Genomic DNA, 24291 nt, shown 5'->3' with positions numbered 1-24291 from the left:
GTAAGAATAGGAAAATATGATGAGAGTGAGTTCATGAGAAGTGATATGAACTAGGTAAACATGAGTTGGACAAGTACATAGTGATATGATCCATCATGGGAATTAGTATAATAGAGCTTTTGATTTAATGAGAGTTAAGGGAACTAAATAAGATTGAATTATAGAATGAAATGGGAATAATATATCAATTAGGAAACTTGAATATAAAGGGACGATACGAATATGCAAGATAAGTTATATGCTAAATATCTATGGAGCTATATGAAAAGATTATAATGAAATTATGAAATTGAATTAAGTAAATAGAATAAATTATTACCTAAATAAAAATACTATTAAATGATATATATTTAGAAATACGATATAAGTTATGTGAAAGTATTCTAGGTGTTTCTATATGTTATATGAAGTATATGATCATATGTGAACAAGATATGATAAGTATGTTTACATGAATAAATGTGATTGGGTGAGAAATGATAGAAATTATATGAAAACATGTATAGGTGAATTAGCTTTGTAATTAGGTAAATATATGAAATCATAACTATGAATTATGTGATGTGAAAGTAATCTATATGATTATATGTTATATGAATACAAGAACATGAGATATGTGACATGTGAATTATATGGAAATGATCTACGTGTAAATGAACTATGTGACTATGTGATAATATGAAAAGAAGCTATGTGATACGTGATATGTGAAAGTGAATTACATGTTTATGTGAATATTTGAAATGAAATAAATGATAATGCCCATGTTATGTGTCATGAGAGCTAGGGGTATAGTTGGCATGCCAAGAGTCGAGGGTCTACGCGGTCCTTCGGGACATATGTATATTCTTTGGAATATTTATGAGGTCTTTGAGGCACATACTTGGTCCTTAGTATATGTATATGATTCTTAAGGAATGATATGTGGTCCTTATGGACATTATTATATGGCACTACGGTGCAATTCTACGCGGTCCTTCGGGATATATATATATTCTGTGGAACATGTGTGAAGTCTTGTAAGACACATACTTGATCCCTAGTATATGTATATGATTCTTAAGGAATGATATGTGGTCCTTATGGACATTATTATAGGGCACTACGGTGTAATTCTACACGGCACTACGGTGCAATTCTACGTGCACTTCGGTGCAATGATACGAGCTGTGGTGACAGCATTAGTGCACAACCTCTATAGACTCACATATCGATAGTTCTCACAAGTGTACCATGGGCTAATCAAAGAGATAACATAAATACAATATATATAATGTATATACTTTTGGTGAAATGATATATGAGTGATATGATATACAGAAATGATAAGTACAAGATTATGTGATAAATAATTCGATGATAATGATAGAGATAATGATAATAATATATATGATAATGCTAAGAAAGTAGATGATGATATATGTACATAAGTGTCTTTGTTATATAAAAAGGTATATGATTTTGTATGATAAATTAGTATTAAATGTTCCTGTGTTTTGTTGTATGGAATGTTTTATGATTTGTTTCTATATGATGTTTTATATGTCACTTAAGATTATATGTACTGTTTATAGAGTGTAGTTGGCATATAGTCTAAGGATATAAATTGTATGAACTCTGATATATTTTGTAAACGTTTTGAATAAGTTAAATGTTATCAAAGTTTTTAAATTACCCACTATTTTATACAAATAAATGTTTTGAAAAGTCAATATGACACCTCGGACTCGAATCCAGGTCGGGTACGGGTTGGGGGTGTTACAATCTATCTTTGCAACATCAAACGGGGAGTTACTTGCTGCAGTCGAGCATCGGGGCGGTTCCGGCGAGCCACGGATAGGTTACGACAAACTTTTGGATGTTAACCAATTCTAATAATCAAGTCATGAGTGGTGCTAACAAGGCCATTGGAGCTGGAAAATTCATGAAATGAAAACCACTGTTGTTCACCGATAGAAATGTCCAGCAATTGGCAGGTTGAAGAAAAGAAAAAAAAGAGTAATTGAATATTTATCCCTGAAAGGTTTTTGATTTACAAATATACCATAATTAATATTTTACTTAAAATTCATTAAGGTGCTAAATTATCAACTTGTTAATGGTTTAACGGCCGTTAAATAAATATATAAAGGTAGATTAATTAAAATAAAACGATAGTGATTACAAATTAATTTTTTTAAACTTAATGATTATATGTTTATAAAATTGAAATAAAAGTGACCAACTCTATAACTTTCATTCTTCTATTGGTTTCAGCATATTATAAAATCATTAAATATCAGCAGCAACCGAAAGGAAGAATTCACATTACTGCCATCTGAAAGAGGGCAATGTATTACAATGTTTAAGCATGCTGCAGGTTACAAAGAGAAAATGAGAAGTACGCATCAAGACAGATGCAGATGAAATAGCTTAGGGAAAATGAAAAGTAATAATCAAATAATACAAAGAATTTTTTTCTACATTAAAAAGCTGTTAGTCTACAATAACACTTCTCAACTACATTAAATTCCACCCTTTGACATCTCAAGTTTATCATCTCCTTAGAAGGTTGAAGAATTTGGGATTCATTCACTAAAGATGTTACACGAAAATGTTTCCTTAACAAAACAAAACCAATTGAACATGCACGAAAACAATTGCATGTCCATTATCTATCTATATTTGAGTTTTTCTTCATGTATTTCTAATTTATATATATGTATCAAAATCTTACTAGGTTATCTTCTAAGTCGAGACCCTTTTCAGGTCTACTAGAATCCTCCCCATCCGATGCGGAGGAGCAGAAGAACATGAGACATCCAGAAAAGGACGGCAAGAAAATCCGTACTTGATCTTGAAATACAAATAACTTCTCACAGACCCTGTTCCATGAAAGAGATCATAGGACACCACAATAACAGGCCCCTTCAAAGCATGTAAAATGTAATAACACAGGAGCTTTGAATTTTTATAATAATTTATTATTGTTATATTTATCAAGTACTCCATTAGATAATATGATGGATAGCTAGGTTTATCAGTTATCTTTTGGATTTAAATCTAAGGGAAATTCTACTGTGCGGCAACCTTATATACGGTTAAGAAAAGATACTATCGGTTTTGTTATTATTTTTTTAACAAAATCGGTAAAAAATTACCTAAAACATTATTTCTACCTAAAACATTAATATTTTTTAACATTTCCGGTAAAGTGTCTAATAATAACAAAATCGATAAAAAAATATAATTTAAGGAGCATTTTACTGGATATGTTAACAAAACCGATAAAACACCTAATAATAATAATATCAATAAAAATAATAATGTTTTTGATAAATTTTTATCAATTTTATTAAAAAAAATAACAATAAAACCAATAACACATTTCCTTTTATATTAAGGATTCCCCGTTGAGACTTTCCAACAAATAAAACTTTATTTGCAAGAAAGCCTAGTAACATTAAAGAAAGAAAGCCTATGCAAATATGCTGTAGGCCATACAACCAATAAAGCCTATACAAATATTGTAGGCTTTACAGCCAATATTATTATAGGTTATTATTATTATTTTAATTAATTACTAATATACAATCTATTAATCACTGTTATTATTAAATACACATAATATATAAATTTATTTTACACAAACTGTATATTTTAATCTTAAATACTAAACTCTAAATCTTAAAATAAATAGACATATAAAGTTTAAGCAGCTGTGTATCAAATAATTTTGTTATTATTATTCCCATCATTTTCTCTGAATTAACAAGTGAAACCAGAGGCTCTCTATAACCCCCCAATGTTTTCTAGAGTTCCAACTTCTTTCAAACTCGTTTGTCAGCCGTATCCCTTTTGATTGCTGCTGTTTTATTTCTAAACAACATCAAATAAGTACCAAAGAAGACTCGAATCCAAGATATTATATGAACCTGAAGATATGGATTCTTTTAATACACTTCTCTTGCATTATCTCATTGCAACAAGTTGCTGTTACTCTCTGCTTTTATGGATTATGTCCAAAACTAATAACTAACGCTTAATTTTTCAACTATTAGGATTAATTTGTTTCACAAACACTACTACACTTCCCAGGAACTTTATAGATATATGAACAAATAAAATGTTATTGACAAACTATATTCTAAAGGCTAAAATCTGCAGAATTATTCATATGAAGACAAATTAATACGAGTTCAAACGCATAAATAAGAAAACAGAATGAAAAGATAGTGGAAACCTGGGGGGCAAGGAGGGTCGGATCGGGTGGTGAAGGTGGTCGGGACCAGCCGATAGACACGTAGCGTGCGCGTATGGTAATTGGAACAGAGGCGGTAGCGAGAGGGGGGCGATGGCGATGAAACTTTGGGGAAAAAACACAACAATTGTAGCGAATCAGAATTGAAGCTTTTGGAACTGGAAAAGTGAAAAATATGGTGGTGGCGCGGAGGAGACGAAACATACAAAGTGATGACCATTACCATTTCCCTCCTGATTTCTATTCCACCGGATCACAGAAATTGTGGGAAATATCATTATAAGTGATGGGCTTGAACTGCATGGCTCAATTTGCTTTGGGCCTCATTATTATTCTTTGGAATGCCCATGTTTACTGGGTTTGAAGGGAATTAGATAACTGCACTTTGATACCATTTATATTAGATTTATTTACATCTATAATCCGACAATAAAGGTTAATTTTTTATTAGCAACACATCTTCAAGCTTTCTATTTTTCGATTTCATACAAAAACCCAGCATGAAAACACTCTTAAGGAAGGCACTGATGAAGTTTGTAGATGAAGCTATCAATTGATGGGAACTTGCTTCACATCTTTCTTGGCAGACCAGGAGTCATCGTCAGAACCTCCATCTTCTTCTTCCCTATGTTCTTTTTATGTTTAGAACCCCACCATCAATGGTGATCTTAACATCTTCTTGGTTAACCCCGGCATGTCGTAACGCAGTTGTAGCAGTCATCTTGCTCCTTCACTCGCGCCATCAACTGTGATGATGTCAGGTCCAGGCTATCGAATAACCTGTTTATATTCTCAGTTGCTTGGAACAATGCTTTCCAAGGCCTGACGGTAAGATTTCTAAAAACCAAAAAAGGTCAGCAGATTCTCAAGAATTTATAAAAGGAACAAGATAAGAAAACAAAAACCTGGAATTTAAATCCATGAGAGATACCATACCAGGAAGGGTAGGAGCATAGTCATTTGTCTATTCCTCCAATTCCAAAGGCTTCTCCTGTTTCTCCTCCTTGGGGAAAGCCTGAATCTCTTTTCACCATCTGAAACAGATACTTGTTTTCTGTTGTCAACAGAGTCCTTATCAGTAGCCGTTGCCATAAACCTCTTCAACGTCTCATCATTCCACCTTTGCCTTTGCACCCTACCAACGCTCTCTCTCCAAGATTATGACCCAAAACAGACGAAGAATATGACACCCTTTGTTGCAAATTTCTCAAAGCCAAACGAGCCACTGCCATTGTTGATTGTAGATAATAATGGCGTGTGTGTCAACTGTTTGAAAGTTTCTAGGAGGGCAACGTCTCATCATTCCACCTTTGCCTTTGCACCCTACCAACGCTCCTCTCTCCAAGATTAGACCCAAAACAGACGAAGAATATGACACCCTTTGTTGCAAATTTCTCAAAGCCAAACGAGCCACTGCCATTGTTGATTGTAGATAATAATGGCGTGTGTGTCAACTGTTTGAAAGTTTCTAGGAGGGCAGGCTGAGACAGCGATGACACTTTCGTTTGTAACCTGTTTTATCTTTTGTTGTTAGTGTCCAAGTGTTGATGTTCAGGGAGGAAATTTAAGGCAATCTTATAGAGGTGTTGTTTCGATGTTGGAGGATGGACGTTGGAGGAGTGTTCTGCGAGGTTCTAGGCTTCTAGTATGTGGTAGAAAAAGGTACAATCTCGTCAACACATTGAGAGGATTGTTCCTGGACCTTCTTGAACATTATAAACTGTTACCCTTGTGGAGTGTTCCAGAGGGAAAGGGATCAGATGCTATGTATTTTCTCATTCTAGAAAAAGTGATAAATTGGACAAAAGCATAATTATCTTTACAATCTCTTCTATAATTTTTAATATTATTCGTATACATTTTATAGTTTATAACTTTATATTCGTAATATGTATTATAATTTACATTCGATATATATAATTATAGTACGAATCAAATGATCTCGATAATAAAAAAATAACATTATTTTTTGAGATATCAGATTCTAACACCATAAATGTCAAGGTGTGAACATTTAACATTTAATAGTTAAAAATTATCTTTAAATATATACATCTTTATATTTACTCCCAATTAATAATACTAATAAAAAAAAATATGTAATTGTCCTCTTGATAAGATTGCTTCAAAAAACTCGATCATGTGCCTGAAATAGTATTATAACTTTTTGGATTAGTTCCAATGCAATACGCGGCAAATGAAAAACAGGAAACATGAAACCGAAGGCAAGCAAGACCCTGAAATTGGTAAGAGTTACGTACAAATGAGGCTTGATGCGTTTTCCCTATCGGACAAATTAAAATGTTACAAAAGTAAGATGGATATTAATATGTAATCATCTTCCAAAAGCCAGTTATGGAGTTGTTCAATCATACAACCCTTCCTGCTCCCAGACGTCCACAAGAAAATCTATCATATCCTGTCAAATTTCAAATCAGTTAAGCAAGCGATTTATGATTCTATGAGCTCATCATGCTGGAGCTGGCACTTACGGAAAGGGATAGGCTGAGGGAACGGCTTCGTGCTTCCAAGTAAACTTTCATAAGTCGCATTCCAACTGCAAAGCCAGAAATGTTTAACCATGAACGAGTGCTGACAAGATAAGGAAAAAGGAAGTTCATACATGATTCAGTGATGGCAAGCACCGATGATACATGCACCAGAGTCCATAATACATGCTTATTTGGATAAATGTTTCTACTCGAACCTATTAGAAGAACAAAGTCTCGAAGATTCAAAGCATATCTATTCGGTAAGTATAATGTGAATGAATCATTAAACGATTCTAATGTTGCTCCCTTTAATGTTTCAGATTCGTGGTCGAATTTTTGAAGAAAGGGAGGATGATACATGCATCACAAGGCTCACATCAAAAGAAGAAATAATAACTCTTCCAAATGATCCACTCGTCCAAGCATTGGAAAAGAAGATCAGAACAGAAGCAGACTTACTACGACTTTTTGAATGGGATCCTGATATTATTTAGTCAAAATGTATTATTTAGTCAAAATGTCTTCTGGAGATACGACCGTCTGTCTCTTATCTTTCCAACGGTTCTTGAATCGCATCAATCCGATATCGGAAACTCAAGATATGGCTATTTTACTGAAGACGGTGCATGCAAAAAATCCTATACGGGATTAATACGTGATTTTGTAAATATTACGAATTTTCAATATTTTTATTGATTATTTGTAATATAACTTAATATAGAATGATGCATTATCTTTTAAGATTAGATTTATTATTTTATTAGGAATTAAGGTTGGGTTAAAAGTATTATTTAGTTATTATTATTTTATTAGGAATTAGAGTTAAGATATGTTTAGTTTATTGTTATTTTATTCATTAGTTATTTAGGACCTTTAGAACTCAGCCCCTATATAAGGAGGCTTCATAAACTTTGTAATTCAAGATTTCTTTGATTAATAATACAACGAGAGTTCTTTTTTGCAAGTGCTGATTGCCTTGTGTCTTCGAAGCTTCTTCTCCTGAAGTTCTTTCAAGTTCTTATAAGGGAGATTAATCTTCACACTCCAATTTGCCTTTTCATCGCGACTAGGAGGGTTGGTTAGAGCCATTTATCGAGTTTGCCTTTCATTGAGACTAGGAGGGTTCGATAGGACACTTATCCATCTTTTTCCACAAATCCATCTGCACCATCAATCATCTTTACCGTCCACCTTCGTAAGGGAGATCTTTTGATTTCTTTTATCTTATCTTTTTTATTTTCAATTCTTTTATCTTTTGTTTATTTGTTCTAATCTTATTGCCTTGAAGAAACCCTAAAGAATCCTAGTTACTGTCGCCACCTTCCCCTATTCATCCCCTTTGTTCTTAATCGAGTCTAGAACTTTCTAGGTTGATTCTTCAACAAGAGCAACGTTCATCAATCCGCCACCGTTCCCTATCAACCTAGAATCTGCTAAAATCAGGATGCTTATCACAAAGTCTAAAAACATCAAGAAAGGATGCAGGCTTATTGCAGGTGTCACTTGTGTTGGTGCATACAACATCATTTTTTTCCCTTTTGATTTTCAATCTTACGGCTATAGGAAAGCTAATTTCAAAGGGTAGTGAGAAAGATCAAGGACGCCACTTAAACTTAGGAATGTGGAAATTGATTCATATCTGGTACTTCGAACAAAAATAGACGTAGATGCCTCCTACATGTAACAATAGGCATAACAAAAAAAAATAGTTAATGTTATTTTTGTTATTTTCTTGGCTGAAAATACAAAAATATTGGCACAGACAATTTGGCAAGTAGATGAGTTCATACGAAGAATGGTACTTAAGGTCTTAAAAATATGGATTAATAAAAAAGGCCAATTATATGCTATTGTGATAAGAACTCACTTTAGTTTGGCTCTCGAACCTGTTGAGGCTGATTTTCAGACTTCTTGTTTCCTACCCAGTGCTGCCTAGTCTGATTCCAGAGAGAGGCCTACAACAAGAGATAGTAAGATGGTGAAAACACAGTCGTATCTTGCTTGCTTTAGTGCCAAAAGTGGTCTAAACATAACTATCCAGATATATTAGTCCAACACCAAACAAGGTAACTTAAGACCGATAACTTGCCATGATTTACAAATTCAGATGGGCCATTAGCACTTGCAGCACCACCATTTGAATCAAGTGTCCGGTTGTTTGCGCTGATTGAGGAGATGCTTCCCTGTGACTGCACGGCACTATTATCCATATCACAAGTGCTAGTGGTCCAGAAACCTTCCGATATACTGGGTTTAGTCACTGTCTGTCCTTGAGATTTTAATCCTTTTGATGACTCATTCGCCAAGGGATTGAAAATGGGCCTCTTGCAGCATCCTAGACAACCACTGCTCTGTTGCAAATCACAAACAGTGGTATAAATGATTAGTACCAGCCACCGAAAACTCTAAAAGTGAGCCTAAAACATTGCTAGTAAGCTTATTGATAAGATATTGAATAATATTTAACATAAATTCAAGGGATCACATTATAGGTATGTCAACTATAATAAATAGCGTGCAATACATCTCTTTAAGATATCAGCATATCATTCGAAGGGATGCTTATCTGAAAACTCAACCCAGCATTTCGGCTAGGTTGCCAAGATAAACACACCACAATGATGGGTTCGACACTTTTAACACATTAGAAACTGAAACCGTGGTAGGCAATCATGAAGTCCTTATGATACCATCTTATCAATCTCAGTGAAAAAATCATTACAATAGAACCCTGTACAACATTAGAAATTTTTGCAATTTACCAATGCTGATAAGAAGCGCATAAACTAAATGACTACATCCAATATATCTCAACTAGTAACTTCTTATTGTGATTATTTGGAAAGTGAGAAACTTAGATCCATAAAAGATACATGAGCTTTTGCTTTTAGTTTCAAACAAAACCAAAATGTTCTGCAAAGACGTGGCTATAGCAAAAAAAATATGATCAACAGTAAATCCAACAGAATCATTAAAGAACCAAATGAGCATGCAATTCTTTAAGGTGAAAAAGGTCTGGATGAAACTAATACCACATGGAGTGGGATTCAGTACTTTCCACCAAAATGTTCGCAAGTGAATTGCAAACACAAAACACATACAAATTTCCTAGGCAACTGGGGGGGAAAATGAAAGTGTTCTCCACTCAAAGCCCACATCAAACCAATGGAAGAGGATTCCAATCTACAAACATATCCAACCAAAAAATTTAAATAAAAAGCTACAAACAAACAACAAAATCATAACAGGGGAGAAACCCAGAAAACATACCCCATATATACAAACCAGAACTCCCAGAAGCTAAAACAGATATGCAGCTCAATGGGAATCCGATTCCTGAATGAAAGATCAAACCTTGAGGAAACAAAAGGTAATCGAATTTATAGAACTGGAACAAAACCCAAAGACATATCACCCAAAAAAAAGTATATATTTGATTTTTTTTTGAAAGAAAACAGATTTACCTGTAAACAGTGTCAAATTGGTTTCTTTGTTTATTGTGTCTCAAGCAGCTTAAAAACTAGCTCTTCACTGACTATGCCTCTTTTGACTCTTATTTCTCTCTTTTATTATCTTAAGTTCCCCTCTTCTTCTTCTTCTTCTTCTTCTTCTTCTTCTTCTACTTCTCGATCTTTTTTCCCAGTATTTGAGCAAATTGAAGGAAGAAAAGCACTTTAGAAAAAGAAAAAGGAAGTGAAGAAACGCAGATGTTACATAGACCAAACAGTTTAGTTTAAGCTTCCCCGAGGTTGAACTATTCCTTGTACAATTTTATTACTTATCTAGCACCAAACTCATGCCTGACAAGTCAATGAAGTACAAACACCTCTATAATTTAGTTTGGGTTAACTACTGAAATTATCCTTTCCGTTTCAGTTTTAATCACTTTTCGTAACTAATTTTAAAAAAATTATGCTTCAATCCTTATTTTATTGATTTATTAATTTTATTCACTTATTATGTTTTGGTCATTCAACCCTTAATTTTTACATTAATCTAATCACGTAACATGTTAATAATAAAAACAAATAAATAATAAAAATCACAATTAAACCAAAATACCATATCTTTTGGAATTAGTAATACTAAGGTCATGCGAAAGCGGAAAGTTGGTAGTTAAATATATAAAACCATACTACTTACTATTTAAATCTAAAAATAATATTAGAAAATTATAATATACCCTTAATATTTAAAAAATAAAAATTATAATGCGTTAACTAAACTTATAAAGTTAGAAAATTCCTTCATAAGCATATTATGTATTTTTTTTATTAATTATGTAAAAAAAAAGTATAAATTATTAAATGGATCAAAATTTTAAATAAATTTAAATTTATCAAATTAATAATATTCATGTTATATTAAGATATTAAAGCATTTTTCCATTGAACAGCGGTTAAATTTAATTTATGAGGCTGTTGGAATTAAAGCATTGGACTGCTTGTCTCCAGAGGGAAAAATGAGAGGCCCACGTTAATGTGGGTCTGCCACATCAATATAAGAGATCAAATTTCTTTATATTTTTTGCCTGTTGAATGTTTGATTTATAGATATCTAAGAAAATTGAATCATCTGGGAAATACGACAGGATTTAAATTTTACCGAATAAAGAAATACTAATGTTAATTAATTATTAAAATACAAATTAACGAAAAATTTATTGTTTTTAAATATAAGTAATTTAATGTACAAATTCAATAAAAAATACAATTCATTAATCGTAATTCTTTTGTCCAGTAAACGTAAACTCAACGTACCTGTTGCCTAATTAAAAGTTTACCCCTAGCTGAAGGATATGTTGCCAACGTAACAATGTCGTTAAAAACGAATTCAGGATAAATTTGAGAAAACCTTAAGAGCATGTGAAATATATAAATGAAGAAATTAATATTTTCAACTGAACTTAGTTTTTTTAATTAGTATTTTCAACTGAACTTAGTTTTTTTAATTAGTATTTTCAACTGAACTTAGTTATCAAACGGAAGGATAAAATACCAACTCAACAATTTCATCAAATATAAATCAAGGGATTCAATATAATATGTATATTACTTTTATTTTATATCGCTATATATTTTAATCGTTTTTTTGTACGGTGTTTGAATCAGTTATGGTTATTGTATAAATACATGTATGGTAAAGCTGGCCAGAAGAGTCGCGCAATAATTTAATGTACTATCTTGATCTGACAGTCAAATCTCAATAATTGGGAGAGCCAGACCCAGGCAGCTTCAGGGCATGGCAACGATGGCAGGACGGATGCAATTTTAAGGAAGATAAATTTAAATTTATAAAATTTTAGGAAGATTAAAAATAAATTTTTAATAAAAAAATATATGATAATTATAAATTTTAGAAGGGATCGTCCCTGTCTGTTATCCTAAGTCCATCCATGAATGATGGGGTTCTCAAGGTCAGGGATAGCAGTGGTGATATCGTGGCTGCTCCTACGCCCTCAGATGAGTGTAAGTTTGATATTTAAATATCGACTGCCATCTATTTCTAAATTTGTTTAGTTTAATTTTATTTTTGAAAGTCACGAAGTAAGTTAACTCAAAAGTTAAATGAATAATTTTTTTTATTTTCAAGTTTAAGTATTAAAAATTGTACGATATTTGAGTTTTCATTGTTAAATAATTTAGAGCTTTTAAAATAAATATTATCACTTGTAAATACACTAGATTAATAAAAAAATTATTTTTAAAAGATATAGTGATAGAGCAATTTAACTTTAATTTTAAAATATTATTATTAAAAAATTACTTATTAAACATTAATTATAAAGTATTAAAATTTAATGGTGAATGAGACCTGATTAAAGTTAATGTAAAATAATATTATTAATTTCCAAGTCCTGAGTAATAAGATAAATATATTATTATAAGATAATATGTATTTAAAATATTTTATAACTTATTGATTTTGTGCATATATTATATATATATGTGTAGATATTTGAACTCAATTTTTTTAAAGAAATAATATTATTTTAAACACTAAAATGATTTAATAAATTTGAAAATAAATACATTTAAACACGCATCCTTGGTTTAACAAAACCAATAATCTATAGTCTGAAAATTATGGTACTGGTGAACACTAGACTGCTAGATAACGACTGCGGTCCATTTAATTTTGTTTGGTCCACAATTTTCCTAAGTAAATCCTGGGAAATCGGTCAAAATAAATGGACACAATCAACCATTCAAGTCGGTATTGCTATGCCAATTTGCAATTGGTTTTGTCGATTGTGTAATTTCATTTTTTTTATTATCATGCTTTAATTATGTATATGATTCCAAAACCATTAGGCTTACTTAGGTATTAACATACAAACCACTATTACGGTAAAAAAAATCATAGTCAGATAAACATCTGTATGGTAAAATTTAATATTTTATTTGAGTACCAATTATTAAATATATATAACTTCAACTAAAATATGATATCTAGGGTTAAATATAAAATAAATATCTAAATTATAGCAATTTTCACGAATAGGTACCTAAATTATTTTTTGAATTATTTCGGTGTTTAACGTTATAAATGTTACTATTTTAGTTGCCCAGACCATCAACAACATTAGTTTCTTTCGTTAAATGACAATATCACAATCGGATAATTTTAAAAAAAATATTACTATCTTTATAAAAAAATTCATAATTTCTTTTAAATTAAAAAAAAACTCAAAGTTCATAATCCCCAAATCCTAACCCGGACCAACCGTCATCGTCCTTTCCGGCCCCGATCACCACCAGCAACGTAATTCCTGTCATCCTCTAGTTATACGTCGTTGTAGTTTTCGTCAATTGACCGTCGAAAATATATGAGATCATGATTTTTATCCTAGAGGTTGCGGGTATAAAATGTCGATTCATTGTCGATCAACCGTCAATTGTTCATGATTTTATAATTGTTTTGGCGTCGAGGGGAGATGAGATCTAAAGGAACTTCGTCGACGATAAAGATTAACTGTTGGCATGAGTTTAAATGTTGAAATGAAAGTTTTCAAATTTTTGGAATTATTTTTAATATATAATTTTAATTTCTTAATTTTAAATAATTTTTTTGAAATTATCAGATCATGATATATATCACTTAACATCAACTATATATTTAAAGCGATAATATTTATAACGTTAAACATCAAGATCATTCAAAAAATAATTTAGATACCTATAAAAAACGATCAATAATTTGAATACTTATTGTAAGCATAATATTTATGTACTACTTATGTTATTAATGGTATTATTTTTACCTCGATATCCTTAGACATCAATATTTCATTTAATATTGAAAATAACCAATCCGGATTGACATTCCTACAAAATTTGAATAGTTCTGATTTTTTTTTCCAAGTGCAGATTCGATAGTAGAATTAGGAATTAATTAATTAAGATGTCTTGACTTTTCATTGGCAATTTTTCTCGGCAGACAAAAATGAAAAAGACGAGTCAAGAAAGTAGACAAAGTATTAATGGAAAACAGTTCAGAAGTTAATTTTTCAAGGACGGAATTTACAATCTTTGCTCAACAATTTCAGTAAAAACCAATAATTTGGGCAATATCATTTACTTTAATTCTACAAAATAGGTTTTTTTAGTAAAAAAGATGTTTTTTAAAATTTAGAAGCAGCAAAAAGTAAACAATCAATACGAACTCTGCATTTTATGCACACGATCCCTGAGGATTCCATTGTATAAAGCAATCCTATTAGGAGGCATTTCATTCCTGCAAAATCTATCTGTTTCTGCAATCAACTTCTTTCGTTGTTCTTTCCTGTACTTTTCTCCATTACCATTCGTTTCCTTTACATTCTCGGCAAACTGCACTTTCTTCTTCTTTTTATCCCTTCTCTTCCCCTCTGATAATATCCACCAACAATTAATAAAAAAAACATACTTCAGTAATCAAGAAAAAAAATACATGAGGATATACGGATAATATACCTGAGGAAGACAGGCAAGAACGAAGAGATTGCTTAGGAGGGAGCAAATTTTTTTGCCTTGAAAGGGTAAGGAAAATCACAGTGCTGGAAACAACCATAGCAGTTGCTAAGACCAAACCACCCTGCGAACATAATCCCGAAGACATAGTGCCACAGCCAAAAACCAGACACGGAACTGGAACAATCCACCCAAGAAAGTACAAGAAACGTGTAGGATATTTTTTTTAAACAGAAAGGTGAGGTATTGAGGTTCCTATATACAGAGCAGTGAAATGGAGGATGTAGGGATTCGGACCTTAAAATAAAATAAGCCCATATAAATAGGCGTGAGAATTTGGAATTCTCTGGGTTTTGCGAAGCTTTTTAATGGAGTTGGGTCTGTGATTTGGCATTTTATAAAATCTGTGCACCACACGGAAAAGGCAATGTGGAAAGCGGGAGGTGGGAGGGATTTTTTTAGGTCGCTGGGTCAACACAGTGCTCGTGGACTTTTAGAACACACCCCACAAAGTTTCATATTATATCATTAATTCGTTGAATTTTCTTTCATGATTTATTTTTAACTTTTATAAATCAAATCACCTAACATTCTCCTGTTAAAAAGAAACAAAAACCTACCATATGGATCGAAGGTTAGGTACCCTTAGTTGGGTTGGCGATACTTTATATATATTAGTGTTGATTGTTGAACAATATGATAGCACAAAGCAATCAACTTCCTATTATTGTCGCCAACTACATATGATTCAGGACCATCTTTCTTGCAAGATTTTACTATTGCACTGCCTGTTGGACCTTTGGGATTGGTCTGTTTTCCTAATTTATCCCTTCTTGATATATTAATCAGCCATTTCTAATCCAATTGTCGTAGATTAATCTCCTCCTAATTGATCAATTAGTTTAACAACCGTGAATCATTTTACCTCGGCGCTTCCATGAATATCGTTAGCAGAACTAATCCAAAAAAGTTGGATTGATTGGAAAAATAACGTACATTTGTTTCCTGACATAGAAACCATAAATTATAGAGATCTGATTTGTCGATAAATGAGAATCATTGTCAAAAAAAAATCAGTTGTGGATAAAAATATCACAATGAAAAAAATCAAATATGGTACAGATGGGGGCCGGGAGATTGGAAAACCCACCATTTGGGTTTGAAGCTGAGCACCGCGTGTCCAGTTAGTCATGTGAAATGAGGCTCTGTACACGACTTTCACACTATTACACGTTATGAGTCTCCCTTTCTCTGCAATTCAGTCTTCCCATCTGTCCACCTTCACAAGAAAATTCTTCTGGGATTTTTTACCGAAATATCATTCTGCGCCTATCCGAGCTGATGTCACGTAAATACAAACGCAAATTGTCATCCGTATTTTTTCAAGTTTCTACCTTCTATTAATACCTCCAATCGTTCACACATTAATACCCCGTCCTGGTAAACCACTTATCCTCTCCCCATAAATATATCCTCTCTTCTTCATTCAAACACACATTAAACACAAACATCAAAACTCTTTTAAAGCTCAAATTATCGCAAAGTTCAAATTCTATTAAGAATGTAAAACATTTTATTGTAGTATAATAAATTAATAATTTATTATTTTATTAAATTTTATTATATTAATTTTTTTATTAATCTTTGTAGTTATGAAATGGAATACAGTTTACTACGTTTAGATGAACATCATATCTCAAGGTATTTTGCTACTTTTGATAGTTAGAACATTGTATAATTTAACGAAAATATTGTGTTTGGAAATCCGTACTGAAGTGAATATAGTTTTCTAGTAATTTCAATATGAACCTTTATTGAAATCTTTGTTATCAGCTCCTCAAGAGTTATGTTTCTATTGAAAGATATTTTGACAGAGTGATTTGATGCGAACACGAAACCGATTTCATCTTCCCAAATTTCTCTATCATAGTAAACAATAGCTGAAATATGCGTCATTATGAAAATTTGAAAAATTGAGTCTTATATCTACAAAAACAATAGTTGAAATACGCCTAATTATATAAATAATATATGGATTAAAATATAACCTAATAAAAAATTTAAAAAATTTAACAATAATTTAAATAATATAATTTTATATTGTTACCGTATCGACAAAAATGTCTCGACATATGATCCCATTTTTCAATTTTACAACCATGAAAAATAATACAAAATAATTAGAACAATATTTTTTCTTCAAATAATCATATATAAAATAAATATAATATAATATAATATAATAAAAAATAATTTTACCTCACAACAAAAAATCGAAGGAATTGGTGAAGCAAAAATTCAAGGAATTGATGTGGTGATTTTTACATAGAAAGAGTGTTATTTATAGGCGAGGAGAGAGTTTAAAGGCCGAGATTTTTGAAACAAATAATGAAAGGCGCGAATGGTGATCTGCTTCTTACGTACGCGTGTTAGATGCCCAGAAAGGCGCATATGACGTTCCATGCCTCTCATTACATCTGCACCTTTCATAACGTGGCGCCAGTTTGGATAAGGCGCGAATGACCATCCACGCCTTTCATGACGTGACACTAGTTCGGATGAAACCTCGGAAAGGCACGGATGACGATCCACGTCTTGTCATAAAGGGTGCTAGATTGATAAAATTAAGCGAAAATATGTCAGACAAGTAATTATTTTTATCATAGTGATATTTCAATAAAATCACCTCCCATCTGTATGTCTTATTATTTGAATTATTCTTTAAATCTGATTAACTATATTTTGATATAATAATTAAGTTAAAATATTTTTGGACTTGAATTGAATTTATTCAAAGTTTTCAAAAATAATTCAAAGTCCTTAAAAGTGGAGAAGTACTGATATTGTTCTTACACTATCGATACCTCATGAACAATATCAATATTGTTCATACGTTATCGATATCAAAAGTAATGTAAGTATCGATACTCACTAGGTAGTATCGATACTACCACAATGCTCAAATTCCAAAATGCAAAAATGGTACTGATACTCAAAGGGGTACCAATACTACTTTGTAAAGTAGTATTGATACCATAGGAATAGTATCGATACCATCAGGCCTCAACGGCTAGTAACAACTAGTTGATTTAAAAATTAACAAAGGTAGTATAGATACTCTCTTTAAGAGTACTGATACTCTCTGTATTGGGCAATTTTATTTTGCATAGATTTAATCCCTAAACAGTTAAAAATCATTCCTAACAGCTAGAAACGACCACAACTTCATTCTAAAATATAAATACAAGTTCAATATACTTAAAGAAGGGTTAGAACACCTATCTAAACATTCAAACACAAGAGAATAGTTTTTCAATCTTATTTTATCTCTCTTGTAAATATTAGTGTTTTAGTGAGCTTTAATTTGTAAACACCTACCTTATAAGGGTTTTCTTGTTTACATTTATTTTCTTTAGTGAAAAAGTGATTGATTCTAGTTTAGCCAAGTGAAAAACTAGGGAGTGTAAAGATTATCTCTTGATCCTTGAAAAAGAAAGAACAAATTAGTGACTTTGTTAGAAAATCTTTAGTGAGGAACTAAGATAGTTGATGTAGACTTGGTTAATAAGACAAACCACTATATGTCCTTGTGCCAAATTTCTCTATCATTTACTCTCCTTACTACCGAATCAAATTATTGCCAATTTACCTCTTTTGCAACTCTTTCGGTTGTTAATTCGAGCTTCCGTAAATTCCAACAAAATCGATTAATTGAATAATCCAAAAGTTTCAAGAATTAACTTGAGAATTTATTAATGTAAAATAAATAAAGCCTATCGAAATCATATCAGTTGAAAATGGATACAATACAAATGTTTTTTCTTAATTTATTAATTTATTTCTCACGATATATATATATATATATATTGATCGCTGAAATTGAGATTTTCTATTTGTGTACGTGTTGTTCATGTTTCTCGAAATAGTTTTATTTTATTTTTTAATATTTAGAAAAATAGTTTAAACTCATTAAATGATTATAAAAGAGAATGATAGTATTTTTAGAAGTGTTTGAATATGAGTAATTATATTTATAAGATATATTTACGTTATTAATTAAATAAAAAAATTTAAACATACACTATTTATAATAATCTCATAATATTAAAAGAAATTAATTTATATATTTGTATAATGCACTTGTCAATTATAAGTATAAATTAAAATACATCAACTGATTTTAATTAATATTTAAGATTTTACTTTTTACATAACAAAAATTATAAATATAAACTTATTAAAGATATTTTCCTTATTCATGCTACAATTATATATTAACATGTTTTTTTAAACAATCTAAAGGTGATTATAATTAAGGCATTATTTGTTTTGAATATTTATTAATTATTGATAATACATACATATTAGGGTGTTCAAATCTGGGTATCTGGGTTTTCGGATACTCAAAGTTTCATGTACCAGGGTCTTCGAGTAGTTGATTGGTAGGCCCGTGTCTCGACTTGGATGTTGCAGGTACCCAGTAATCAGGTACTCGAATTTTGCGGGACCCATAATTCAGGTTATCGAGTACCTAATTTTTATCAATTTTAAATTATTATTTTATAAAAAATACACAAATTTAAATGTTCAAATTAAATACTCCAACATTCAAACTTAGGATTTAAAAGTGTTTTTTTTCATGGGAGTTTTTTTTTAATTTTATTATTTTTATTTAATATATAAAATTATTAATAATTAAATATGTAATATTATTATATAAAATAAATAAATGTAACTGAGTACCAAAAAATTTAATTTTGTAACAAGGGCCCAGCTCAGGAAATATCAGGCCGAGTACCCGACCTGGAACTTGATTTTTTTTAAAAAGAATACCCATATTTTTTGACTGGGTCGTCATATCGGATATTTTTAAACATCCCTAATACATATTGCATACGTAATTGCTTTAATCCAAAATCTTTAAGGACAACAAGATTCTCTTCAACAACCGAAACCATTTTATGATTTCTATTAATGCATTTGCAATATTTTTACTTCTGTTCATATTTATATTTCTGAGATTTAATGTAAAATTAAATGACTAAATTATATATAAAATTGATTTTTGGTGCCTTAATTAATTTTATTAAAAGTAGGTGCCTATATTTTTTTGGTTATATTTTTGGGTGTTTACCGTTAAAAAAAAGATATTTGACATGTGCCATGTTTTTATTTTTCTTAATTTAAAATTAAGTTTTATTTAAAAATATTTTTAAAAGAATTTAAAATAATATTTTTAAAAGAATTTAAATGTGATATAGATCATTTAACATTTTTTAACAGTAGACATTTAAAAATATAAAGGAAAAAATATTAGATCCTGATTAAGATATAATTTTGAGTATAATTTAGATAATTATTTTTATATTAAGCCTATTTATGATATAATTTTTATATGTAACGCATTTTTCATATTTTTATTTTTGCTTCTTTAATAGAATTATTTTCGATCCTGATGCTGACTGTGCCATGATTCCTGTGATTCGAGCTATTATTTTGGATGTTGCAGGTACCCAGTAATCAGGTACTCAATTTTGCGGGACCCGTAATTCAGTTATCGAGTACCTAATTTTTATCAATTTTAAATTATTATTTTATAAAAAATACACAAATTTAAATGTTCAAATTACATACTCCAACATTCAAACTTAGGATTTAAAAGTGTTTTTTTTCATGGGAGTTTTTTTTTTAATTTTATTATTTTTATTTAATATATAAAATTATTAATAATTAAATATGTAATATTATTATATAAAATAAATAAATGTAACTGAGTACCAAAAAATTTAATTTTGTAACAAGGGCCCAGCTCAGGAAATATCAGGCCGAGTACCCGACCTGGAACTTGATTTTTTTTAAAAAGAATACCCATATTTTTTGACTGGGTCGTCATATCGGATATTTTTAAACATCCCTAATACATATTGCATACGTAATTGCTTTAATCCAAAATCTTTAAGGACAACAAGATTCTCTTCAACAACCGAAACCATTTTATGATTTCTATTAATGCATTTGCAATATTTTTACTTCTGTTCATATTTATATTTCTGAGATTTAATGTAAAAATAAATGACTAAATTATATATAAAATTGATTTTTGGTGCCTTAATTAATTTTATTAAAAGTAGGTGCTTATATTTTTTGGTTATATTTTTTGGTGTTTACCGTTAAAAAAAAGATATTTGACATGTGCCATGTTTTTATTTTTCTTAATTTAAAATTAAGTTTTATTTAAAAATATTTTTAAAAGAATTTAAAATAATATTTTTAAAAGAATTTAAATGTGATATAGATCATTTAACATTTTTTAACAGTAGACATTTAAAAATATAAAGGAAAAATATTAGATACTGATTAAGATATAATTTTGAGTATAATTTAGATAATTATTTTTATATTAAGCCTATTTATGATATAATTTTTATATGTAACGCATTTTTCATATTTTTATTTTTGCTTCTTTAATAGAATTATTTTCGATCCTGATGCTGACTGTGCCATGATTCCTGTGATTCGAGCTATTAATAGGTTAATCACCCGCAGTTGGTAAACAGAGTTTCTCTGGGTTCCACGCGAAGAAAACATGATCGCTAACAGTATGGCTAAGCTTGATCAAGCTTGTGACTACAAGACGCATATTTTATCCAACGCTCCGGCATCTATCCACTAGAGGTGTGCAAAACAATCGGACTTGGTTGATCCGAATCATCAATTCGGACCTAAAAAGTAAGTAATTTTTTTTTAAAAAAATTACCCAATCGAATTGGTTTCCCGACCCGATATTTCTTGGGTCGGACCCGGATTACAAAATTGAAATTTTCCGGGTACCTTGTTTGTTATATATATATATATATAATAGATTATTTATATTATGAATTATTAGATTTTGTATTTTTAACTTTTAAATTTTATGTTTGGATGTTGGAATATATAATTCGAAGTTTCGAATATTTAAATTTGTGTATATATTTTTTTAAATTAATAATTTAAAAATGAAAAAAACTATACCGGATACCTGCAACATCTGAGTCAGGACACGGGCCTAGAAATCACCGACTCAAATATTGCAGATACCCGTTAATCGGGTATCCGAAAACCAAGGTACCCAGATTTGCACATCCTTATGTAGGGGTGAGTGATCGATCGAGTTATTCAAGTTGACAGTTTTATTTTATAACTCGAACTTGATTTGAATTTTTTTCAAATCAAGTCGATTTTTTAAGTTTTGTTTAAATTTAATTATAAATATTTATAATATTATAAAATTATTTGATTCTAATTTAAATGATTTTATAATTATATATATAATACAAATATATTTCTTTATTTTTTTCATATATATATATATATATATATATATATATATTACAAAGTCTAAGGACTCAACTCAAACTTGAAAATAAATCAACAAATTATTAAAAATTTTGAGTTATTCGAGTTACATTTTACAATTCGATTTGAACTTGAAATTTTTTAAGAATTAAGTCGAGTTTATGAAATTGCATCTCGAAGTCAATTCGAGTCAAATTTTTTTGAGTTGAATCGAGCCAAAAAAATTAATTTTTTTAATCTAGTCGAGTTTTATTCACTCCTACTCAAATTAAAACTGTTTAGTTAGGCTTTTGCCTCCTTATCATTAAAAAATAGAACTGTTTTTACATTTGATTTTGAAAAGATTATAAAACTACAACCAGTCATTATTTTTAAGTCATTTCCATTTTGCTCTTGCTTTCTTAAGGTACAATAATGACATCCTTCTAGAATATACATTTTTCTTATAAAAGAAAAACGTTTAAATTATATATAATTTTATTTTCCACATTTTTAAAAGTAAAATCATTTTTATTAATTTTTAAAAGTACTAATGTTTGTTTTAGAAAATGTTAAAAAAATTAAAAGTAATCATATTTAAAAAAAATCCTTAAACTCTCACATTTTATTTAAATAAATCATTATATTTTTTGATAATTAAATAAATCCATATTCTATTCTATTATGGTTCTATGTTTCTACATGAATCAAACTACCTCAATAGTTATGTGATTTATAATTATTTTTTGTGGTCTAAAGTTCAAACATCACATATGTTAAAGATATGAACATTTATTATCGAATTATTGAAAATATTTGAACATATAATACCTTATATTCACCTTAAATTTATAAAAAAAAAATTTTTTTACCAATTTTGAGAGTGGTTCATCTAATATTGTTCCCCATTCCGTAACTTCTTATGCATTAAATTCAGTTACTATTTTTTATTTTGATTCGATTTATCTCAAGAGTATTATTTTTATTATTAATGTTGATGTACTTAGTTTTTATTAACATATTATCCCATTCTAAATTTTACCAAAAAATTATTATCACATTTAAAGAAAAATGTTTACCCATGAAGACCCTAACTTTTAGCATGATTTTACTCCAAAGAATAAAAAATTAGTAATCTAACTAAGATATCTAGAAGAAATTATTTAATTAATCCGTCTTACCATATAAAATATAAACCCAACCAATAAAATTAAAATATGTCAGCAATTTTTCTTAATCATCATTAAATTTAGGGTAAAATTTTTAATTATTTCTTTATTTTGATATCAGCATTAAATCTCCATCTCTTCTTCAACCTCTCGACCTCTCTCTCCCCTCTCTTCGTTAAGTTTAACCATAATCACCCTAGCTTTTTACGTGACCAGCACCTTCATGTGTTTTATGATGGATACTTTTATATCCGCTGCATGATCATAATCTATGGATACTTTCTTATTTTAGATATAAAATTCAAAAATTTTACACTAGTGAAACTGTAATTGAACCCGACGCTCTCTAGATTGTTCAGGCCGAAGGGGGAAAAAAAGGATGTGTTCAATGCTTTCTTAACTGCACCTACAATGATTACACACCAGTGAAAGTGTTCGAAGCCTAACTTGAAGATTACCGATCAATGCCAAGACATTATGGTAAGCTTTCCAAAGAAAGGTTCAGATTTTCTGGAGGTACTCAGATGCCAAACTGATTGCCATAGTTTTATATCATTGAATGTGACAGTGGCTATGGTGATTGTGGCTGATGAAAAGAGGGAAGAGATGGAATTGCGAGGTTGAAGAAGAGAGGAAGATTTAATACTGACGTGGAAACAAAAAAATACAAAAAATTAAGCTCAAATTTAACGATGACTAAGAAAAATTTCGATGACATGTTTTAATTTTATTGGTTGAGTTTATATCCTACGGAGTGAGGGTTCATAAAATAAAAAATAATAATTTTTCGATCTCTTGGATACATAGGAGGAAAAAATGATGCAGACCAAATGAATAATACGAAGAATGAGACGAAAACCGTTTGCAGAAGCATTATCGAATATTCATATGATGGAAAACTCTATGAGAATAGAAACTGTAATTTGTTATTCATGCTCAGATTATACATGTACACTGCCCATATTTATACAAGTAAAATGGTGCAAACGTAACAACCATAACAACTATAATAGAAAGGTTGTTAAGCTGTGAACTAACAAAACTAGCTGAGTGTTGCTAAGCTAGTATGCTCTGCATGATCGTCCATGCTTATGTTGTACTCCATCCAATATGCTCCCTGCTTC

The 24291-nt window shown here is 30.2% G+C and overlaps 2 protein-coding genes, 2 long non-coding RNA genes and 1 pseudogene across 5 annotated transcripts; 1 reads left to right on the top strand and 4 right to left on the bottom strand.

Moving 5' to 3' along the window:
• Positions 1-2497: 2497 nt before the first annotated feature.
• Positions 2498-4475, bottom strand: LOC120193908. Its single transcript, XM_039196332.1, has 2 exons — positions 4223-4475; positions 2498-2864 (listed from the first exon to the last, which is right to left on the bottom strand). The coding sequence occupies exons 1-2, from the start codon at positions 4464-4466 to the stop codon at positions 2728-2730; spliced, it is 381 nt and encodes a 126-aa protein (XP_039052263.1). The 5' UTR covers positions 4467-4475; the 3' UTR covers positions 2498-2727.
• Positions 4476-4789: 314 nt separating this feature from the next.
• LOC120194466 lies at positions 4790-5525 on the bottom strand (annotated as a pseudogene).
• Positions 5526-6454: 929 nt separating this feature from the next.
• On the bottom strand, positions 6455-8676 carry LOC120193909. Of its 2 annotated transcripts, XR_005522915.1 has the most exons (3): positions 8600-8676; positions 6733-6832; positions 6455-6659 (listed from the first exon to the last, which is right to left on the bottom strand). It is a non-coding gene; the product is annotated as an uncharacterized LOC120193909 (long non-coding RNA). The 2 variants fall into 2 exon arrangements; XR_005522914.1 differs by lacking the exon at positions 8600-8676 and having other exon boundaries at positions 6733-6891.
• A 5540-nt stretch (positions 8677-14216) lies between these two features.
• LOC120194183 lies at positions 14217-14993 on the bottom strand. Its single transcript, XM_039196572.1, has 3 exons — positions 14688-14993; positions 14349-14602; positions 14217-14302 (listed from the first exon to the last, which is right to left on the bottom strand). The coding sequence occupies exons 1-2, from the start codon at positions 14830-14832 to the stop codon at positions 14388-14390; spliced, it is 360 nt and encodes a 119-aa protein (XP_039052503.1). The 5' UTR covers positions 14833-14993; the 3' UTR covers positions 14217-14302; positions 14349-14387.
• On the top strand, positions 14990-23806 carry LOC120194184. The gene is made up of 3 exons (XR_005522951.1): positions 14990-15127; positions 17014-17018; positions 23797-23806. It is a non-coding gene; the product is annotated as an uncharacterized LOC120194184 (long non-coding RNA).
• The last annotated feature ends 485 nt before the right edge of the window (positions 23807-24291 follow it).

This window comes from Hibiscus syriacus, unplaced genomic scaffold (genome assembly GCF_006381635.1).
Source record: "Hibiscus syriacus cultivar Baekdansim isolate YM2019G1 unplaced genomic scaffold, ASM638163v2 tig00116997_pilon, whole genome shotgun sequence".
Taxonomy (NCBI): Eukaryota; Viridiplantae; Streptophyta; class Magnoliopsida; order Malvales; family Malvaceae; genus Hibiscus; species Hibiscus syriacus.
This window is presented reverse-complemented; position numbering and strand designations above follow the sequence as displayed.